The sequence below is a fragment of the Brachyistius frenatus genome, unplaced genomic scaffold (genome assembly GCF_029030835.1).
Source record: "Brachyistius frenatus isolate BFR_SWC_R1_liver_20210118 unplaced genomic scaffold, ASM2903083v1 Contig_114, whole genome shotgun sequence".
NCBI classification, from domain to species: Eukaryota; Metazoa; Chordata; class Actinopteri; family Embiotocidae; genus Brachyistius; species Brachyistius frenatus.
In genome coordinates, this window is record NW_027210713.1 from 131118 (window position 1) to 139344 (window position 8227).

The following is an 8227-nucleotide window of genomic DNA, read 5'->3' on the forward strand; positions in this document are numbered from 1 at the left end:
TACCGTGGAATTAAGGGGTTGGATAAGGTCATAAGTCAAACCCTCAGATCTATTTCAAGCAGAGACTCTCCCTCCTCTTCCTATCCTTTACTTTTACTCTCAGCTTTTTCAACTCAAACTGTCAAACTGCATGTTCTGCATTGTGTCCTCAGTGACAAGAGAGAACTGTTCATTTTCTGCTGGAACGAGAGGAGCTATGATACCACGTCAGCGTGTAAAAGGTGCCAGTTCAATTACAGTTTCCATTTCAGTGTTTCTAAGTGAATATGAGAAAGGGGTGTATTTGGCTTCGGACACACAGCAGCACAGTGACAGCTTGTTCATTTTCTATTCTAATTTACTGAATGTCCTGAGAACGTCTTTTACCAACACATTTACCTGCGCACACACGCGCACACACACACACACACACACACACACACACACACACACACACACAGTACATGCATTCCCAATCCCAAACCGTTCACTCTCTCGCCTCCTCCATGTCTTTCCACCAAGAAACTTAAATTATTCAAATTATTCATGAGGGATCAGAGCACCCACAAAGAGTCGTGTTTCCACTCCTACAACCCAACACCAGCAAGCTGATATGCCGTTCACAATACTTCAAGTCACATAATAACAAGGGAGTCACTTTACGGCTCACGCATTCCTTCACACACACACACACACACACACACACACACACACACACACACACACACACACACACACACACACACACACACACACACACACACACACACACACAGCCTTCCCAGTGCATGTGGGTGTGGGATAGAATAGCTTCCCAGTGTCACCAGTATGTGTTTATTGTGACAGTATGCAAAACAAACACCCTACTCTTTCTCAGAAAAATCAATAACAAGAGTAAACTGCACATTTTAAAGTGGCTGAATGTGGACTCCAGGTTGATCCATTAATGTCAGTTTATACACCAAATAAAGTCCTCCTACTAGATGTTGGACATCCTCTGTAAGGTTTATGATGCAGCAGCACCTGAGATGAGAGTTTTTGGGATGCATTTCAGTGACTGTCACACCGGCTCTGTCTCTTTAAATCTCTTTGTCTTTCACACCCGGTCAACCACACACCACCCACTCAAATCAAATAAAAAAAATCCCCAAGGACTGTGTTCTCTAATGGGGGAGTGCCCCATCCCCTTTTCTCTGGGATGGCTACCGGCTGAGTGTAAGAAAGGCCTTTGTTATGCTGCCCTTCTGCAAATCTCTGTTGTTCTGGCAAAGAGCACCAAAAGTGGCTGGATTTAGACGTGGAAGACATTGTTTCATCAACCACACTGATTAATTATTGATTGCAGCAGCAAACAAGCCAAATTACATGAGAAAAAAAAAGTATAAATGATCACATCAGCTCAGGCAATCTGTGATGGTCAAAATGATCCAACACCTGGAGCAGTGCAATAAAGATAAGGACTGAAACACTGAGTTCCTGCTTCACGCTTGTGTGCTTGTATCCAGGCACACAGCTTTAACAGGTGCCAGGATACTGTAAACAGTATCCTAACAACAGTATATTTAAAGTGACAGCTAACTGTGTGCAGATTGCCAGTCAGAAGAGTGCACAGCAAAGTTAAGGTTAAGTTACTAAAATGCACCATAAGAAAAGATGTCAGGCTGTTTTTTTGTAAAGGCAGAGAGACAAAAGTCATACATCAATTCAAGCATCAGCTTACTTACGTCTTTCACTCCCGTTTCAAATTTGTTAAACTATGTTGTCAGCTTCCTCACTAAATCTTGTCACTTTTACCAGTAGTGGTCCTTCAGGCTCTGGACTTCCATGGCATCAGGCTCTAAAGTAAATCAGTATTAGTCCCAGAGGTTTGGTTTCTGGAGGAGAAGGTCCCAACAACTTCACTTTATGGATAAGTGCCCACCACTACATGAAGCATGGTGCCTTTTCAAACGACTGCTACTGGTGTGGGACAAGAGAGTTTGGGAAAGCCTGGCATGGATCTCGGAGTGGACTACTTTTAATAAGAGAGACCAGAGTAAGGTTTTTTTACTCGTTCATTCAGTCTTTCCATTTAAATCTATTAAAGAAAAAGAAAAAAAAGAAGGAAAACAGACTTATTAAATACATCTACATCCTAAATTTTAAAACTGTGGTATAAACCTTCATAAGCTGATATTTTTATTACTTTTTTAAAAAAATTATGGCAGGTCTGTAGCTTCTTTTCTTTTAACTGGACGAACTGTTAATTATACTATATTGCACTGTAATTATTTTCATTTTAACAGTCATCTTTGCACCCAATCATGTTTACAAGATAAGAAGCTAGTGGACTTAAATCTTCTCCTGATGTTCCAGCAAATCTCTTATTTTTAGAAGGATTTTCTCACCCGTTTGCATTAATGAAAAGCTACTTCAAGATTATGTTTGGACATTTTTTGGGTTTGTGATTAACATTGTACAAAACAGCAAGTGACTCTGCAGTTATTGATGCCGGCATACCTCCAGTTAGATGGTGATTGGTTGCACTCCTTCCTGCACCAAAATCACTTAAACAGGCATAACAAAAAAAAAGATTTAATCAAGAAAGTAAAGAGACAACAGAAACATTCAAAGTCCACATTGAGGCACAATCAATGGCTTTAGTGACATCGCCTGCCTTCTCCTTATTATCTATCTCAGCCGTGGTTTCCCTCCCACTCCTCCCTTGGTGACAGTTCAAAGTCTGGCAGCAACAGCCATCAGCCAGAAATGCACCTTACAATTTAAACCAGCCCACCAATCACAGGCCTCCGTGGCAGTAACAGTGGCTCGTAACATTTGCACAACAAAAGAGAGACTAGCTGATTCATCAACCCCCCACCTCCTCTCCCCTTTCCCTTGCACTGTAACTCCTCCTCTCCAGCCTTTGTGCTCAAGACCCAAAATCCCCTTCCACCCCTGTGACCCTCCTCCCCTCTGCACTAATCTCCTTGTGCCCATTGGATTGACTGCTTCAGTCCTACCTCTCACTACACTGAGATCCCCTCCCTTCACCCTGCACCCCACAGGACACATCACAGTTTGGCCTTATTTGCAGCACCTCCTCCTCCTCCTCTGCCATGCATGGATGAAGCATGGAGAATATATCAAACAGGGGCACATGGTTTAATTTTGGCAGAAGCCAAAGCAAACAATACCATGAGGAGAATCCTGGACACAGGAAATGGGCTCTGGAGCAGGTGTTGATGTGTCAAGATTGGAATGAAATTGGCAGATAAAATTATCATTTATTCTTCTGTTGTGTTGGGTTTTTTTTTCTCTTTCCTTTCTACAACAGTGTGCTGGAATCAAAGGCAGTTCAGGCTCGGTCTCCATTCCCTCCTGTTTAGTGCTTGAATACTCTAATGTCCTGGTCACATTACAGCTAAAAGGGCCCTCTTTATTGGTACTTAAAGACCCTCTCTCTCTCTCTCTCTCTCTCTCTCTCTCTCTCTCACACACACACACACACACACACACACAAACACACTACATATAAGGCTCCCATGGGGTTTGAGGGCCACCAGTATAGGGTTTAGCCTTTGGTTAGCTTTGTATTTCACATTTGGTGTTTCTATAGCAACTGTGGACAAGTGGACCCCCCTCTCCATTTTGATCACCATTAACATACCCTGCCCCTGTCTTGTGTTTAGTGGGGTGTCCAACAGATGAGACTGTGCTTAGCTGGGGTTTAATGGGTAATGAAAGCTGAGGGATTAGGATCAGGATTTGAGACTGAGCTTTTAACAATCATTTTAATTATTTGAAACTTTTAAAGATGGAAACAAAGTAAAAAATAAATAAACCGTAAACCTTTGCAACAGGTGTAATGGTGTAAAAACAATATAGGTCTTGCTTTTTTCAAAATCAGGGAAATTCAAATGTTTTCATGACCTGAGGAGCAAATCTGACACACTAAAGTTCAGATAGGGATGTTTTATGCCTTTTGCAGGATGTGTAAACCCTGGTGTGCGTTGTTGCGTGAGGATATCATGAGAACACAAACTCCTTCATTAATGAAGAATTTCATACCTAAAAACCAACAAACAGTTTTTAGGATTCTGTGTTGGATTAATCAGTCTCTTAGTGCATCAAGTCCTCTTAAAGATCCTCCTCATCAGTCTGAATAACGCACTGTCCCTGAAGGCCTTGGAGGTCCTGTCCCACAGGCTGTCCTCCTTCCACAGACCCCGACCCTTCCTCTCAGCCTTCACCTCTGCCCTGTGCAGCTGTTTGTGAAGACGCCAGTAGAGGCGAGAGTCGGGCAGGACTCCAGCGATGGGCGCCGTGCGAGCCAGGCCGAGCCTAAGGACCTCTTCGTTCATGCAGTAGCTCCTCCATGACCCCTGCTGGAGACGTGAGGGAAGACAGGGAAATAACTTTGTAGGGGACAAACTCTCATCAGGGATTCATTAAGGATTACATTAGTACCTTTCGTCAGAGTTATCAGATGCCTCACCCTGCTTCGAGACACCAAACATTGCAGTATGTCGTCCTCTCGGCTGATGAGTTTTAGCCCCACTGTTTGGGCAGGAGCCAGGTTCTTCTGCAGCCACACCCTTCCCTCTGGTGTCAGCTCCACTCCTGCCAGATGAACCAGCAATGGAGATGGGGACACACCTGAAGAGGACAAAGAAAGAGCATGTATTATAAATGTTACAGTAAATCAGCTTTTGTATGGTGAAAATGTACTTATGCACCCTCTTTAGAATACTAATTATTGATATGGTATTATAGTTTTTTTGTTGTTTTTTTTTTAATAGCAGTGTCAATATGGTATCATAGTTTTTGCTAACAAAACCAGAATGCTTCTTTTTTTATTTAACATATAAACCACAGTTGTCAGATGTTAAATTACAACTGTGCAAGAAGAAGTTGTAGTTGCTGCAGGTGGAAACTACAGATAAATCTGAGGAGTCGTCAGTTGTTTAGTGGGAGAGAAAAGAAGAAAAAACAAAGTTCTCATCCACAAATCAGTTTTCAGGTTTTGGGCCGTTTTCTCTACTCTTTGGTTTTTTTCTGAGATGTTGGATCATTTGAACATCTTTTTTAAATGAAAGTATACGTGGAGCTGATAACAACTCTGACATCTGAAATCTGACCTCGACTACACACTGATTTTTGTAAGACATCAGAAGATTAAAAAGGTTGGAAAGCACTGGTTTAGACTTTAACAATGTGTTGTATTTAAAAAGCTTGTTATATTATCTATTGTGGCTTAAAAGTAAAACTGTCAAATACATGTGGTGAATTGAAAGTACAATATTTAGCATTGAAATGTAGTGGAGTGAAAGTAAGTAGTATCAAAATGAAATACTCAAGTAAAGTAAAAGTATATCAAAATTGCACTCAAGTAGTACAGTGCTTGAGTAAATGCCATTTTATACTTTCCACCACGACAGCTTCCACTTAATGACAGCTGTCTTATGCTCAGTCACTGAGGTTTCAGTGTTTGCTATCCCACTTTGATGATGGCTGGTCGGGAATAAAATGGTAAATAGCAAATTGCGACCAAGAACATTTATGAAACATCAGTTAATTGTCACTATCCCAAATAATTGATCTAATCAGCTTTTAAACATGGGAGTAAAATGGAGCAAAGGTTATATCTGGAACACACGCTGGTGTCTTCATGCAAGTCCTTCGCACTAAAGCTGCTGAAGAGGCACTTCATATGAAACATAAGCCTCCTGACTTAATTGCTCAGGGAATGCCATGGTGATATATAGCAGCTAACAGGCTTACCTATCACTCTCACTCATCACAAGATGATCAAATTTAACAATTTTGAAGTGCACAGAGAGAAACTGGCCACCAATCACTGCTTCCAAACTGTGTACGTCCCGTGTGTGCTGGTGCACGTGCTTTCATGATTTCCATCAAAGGATACTTCACACACCCTTGTGCTTTGAAAGTAATGGGGAGAGAAGTGGCAGATGAATTGGGACATGCTCCACTTCGAGTCCTTTCTCTGTGATGGAATGAACTTTCCCACGAAGGCTGACGTTCCTCTCGATAAAACGAGCAGGGATGTCACACGCAGCTTGAAATTTTGTGATCTGTAAAAGGAGACAACTGAGGGGTAAAGTTTAAGGAATAATTTGGGTAAAAAAAAATTTTTTTTTTTTTTTGAAGCAATTCATTACAAATGCATATGTCTAAAATGAGATTCATACATTTTCTACACCTGAAACAAAGTAAAGACTTTAAAATTGTATTCTCTGATTAGGTAGCAGTTATGTGAATTTGTAATCTGTAATTTCGTGTGTGTGTGTGTGTGTTTTACCAGTTTGATACTCCTTGCGATTATAATTACTCCAGCAACAGCCAGTCCGGTGCTGATGTTCTGTGAGAGAGGAGAGAGCAGTGGAGGGTTTACAGCTGACAAGATGACAGTGACACCATCAACCCCGCTGAACATGTGCCGGAGGCGGGGAAGACCGACAGACATTGAATGCGGGAGGGGGACATCAAAAACTGATATCTGGCCAGTGCGGTCATTTATAAAAGGTGTGTAAGGGAATGTGGTCACGGACGCGAGGATAAGACACCAGATGTCCTCGTTTACTCCAGAATAAACCGGCACTAACTGAAAGACTAGAGGTTAGATGCAGGTTGCTCACAAGCAATGAAGTGACCATATCGTAGCCTGCATTCACGCCTTGCGCGTCAGACGAAGGAGAACCCCTACCCGCACGAGTGTTAAATTATCATCCGCGAGCTGAGATATTACGGACACGATGTTATCAGCCGACCGGTTTCCTTGATCTCTTTGTTGTCTGAGCCTCTCTCCCTGCTCGGTTTCTGTTTCTGTTTCCCCGCAAGACTCCGGCATGTTGTTGACATTTCCTCCGCCGCCTCCGATGCTCCGCCTGTTTTGGGAGGGACGAACAAGAGTTAAAGGTTTGTGCGGAGTCTCCGCCCTCTGGTCCGGTTCGGATATGACAGGGAAGACATCAAAGTTGATATATGTGCGTTGTAAAAAAAAAAAAAAAACAACAAAAAAGGCCAAATAAATAAACAAATAGCGGAGTGCAATTTACATTTTTTTTATTTTTTTATTTTTGCAATGCAATGCAATGCAATTATTAAAGCAATTAAATGCCCAAAAAGCTAATTTAAGCACTGTGAAATAGTGGAGGACAGAAGTTGCCCATGCACGTTGCAGTTGACATTATTAATCGGTGACGTACCCATCTTTGTCTGCACAGTTTGACCTATATATATATATATAAATATATATATATATCTGCAGTGTGATTCAATGTAAGTCGGACAAAGGAAAAACATTATATATATATTTATATGTATGAAAATATACAGTCCGTGCACGAGGTACACGTCAGTCAGATATCTGTGAGCTCGCGCGGTGAAACCTGTCCAGGTGCAGACATCAAAGCGAAGACAAGTGACCGCGGCGTGACAGATGCGCCGGAGCTTTCATCTTGTAAACTGTGAAGTCATGGAGCTACTCGAAGCCGGATGACGCCCCTCTCCTCCTCCTCCTCCTCCTCCTCCTCCTCCTCCTCCTCCTCCTCCTCCTCCTCCTCCTCCTCCTCCTCCTCCTCCTCCTCCTCCTCTCCTCTCCTCCTCCTCCTCCTCCCACCCTCCCCAATCACAACGAACCGGCCAATAAGGAGCGGAAGAGGCAGACTCGTCCTCACCCGGCCGCCATTAAAGAATCCAATCCATGAACTGAAATAATGGAAATCTGCAGGAGCCATGGATCCGGCTCAGGAGAGTAGCCGATGAGCGGTCTTCGCCCCGTCCGGCATTTTTTTTTTTTTTTTATATATATATATATATATATCTTCGTCCGTTTTGAAGAGCGGAGTTTTCACCATGACGGAGCACCGGGGCGGGGTTTAAAGTGGGGAAAAAAAAAAGAAAAAGAAAAAGAAAGGGAGGACGGTGTGGCGCTTGATTGTTTTATTTATAGCGGAGAGCGGAGCTAGCCCCCGCTGGAGCTTGTGCGCTATGTTAGCTTGTGCGCTAGCAGGCTAGGCGAGACCAAGGGGGAGGGGAGAGCTAGCTGCAGCTAGCCGCTGTTAGCAATTAGCACAGCAGGCATTTAAGCTGCTTTTTTTTTTTTGTTGTTTTTTTTTTTTTTTTTTTTTTTGCGGGGGTGTGATGGAAGTTTTCTTTTCTTTTTTTTTAGTTTTCCAGCTCGTATTTTCAACGCGCGTTTAACTTTTCCCGTGTCGCCCGGACTCTTTTTTTTTTTTTTTTT

At 42.5% G+C, this 8227-nt stretch overlaps 1 protein-coding gene across 1 annotated transcript; it reads right to left on the bottom strand.

Moving 5' to 3' along the window:
- Positions 1-2414: 2414 nt before the first annotated feature.
- c18h3orf33 (c18h3orf33 homolog (H. sapiens)) lies at positions 2415-8225 on the bottom strand. The gene is made up of 6 exons (XM_069713010.1): positions 7662-8225; positions 6689-6869; positions 6284-6343; positions 5897-6056; positions 4457-4617; positions 2415-4346 (listed from the first exon to the last, which is right to left on the bottom strand). Exons 1-6 carry the CDS (start codon positions 7670-7672, stop codon positions 4089-4091), a joined length of 831 nt encoding a protein of 276 aa, XP_069569111.1. The 5' UTR covers positions 7673-8225; the 3' UTR covers positions 2415-4088.
- Positions 8226-8227: the final 2 nt, after the last annotated feature.

Coding starts and splice junctions, on each gene's coding strand:
- c18h3orf33 (XM_069713010.1), bottom strand. Junction 6,344..6,688: donor ATAATTTAACACTCGTGCGG/GTAGGGGTTCTC, acceptor CCTCTCTCACAG/AACATCAGCACCGGACTGGC. Junction 6,057..6,283: donor TCGCAAGGAGTATCAAACTG/GTAAAACACACA, acceptor CTCCTTTTACAG/ATCACAAAATTTCAAGCTGC.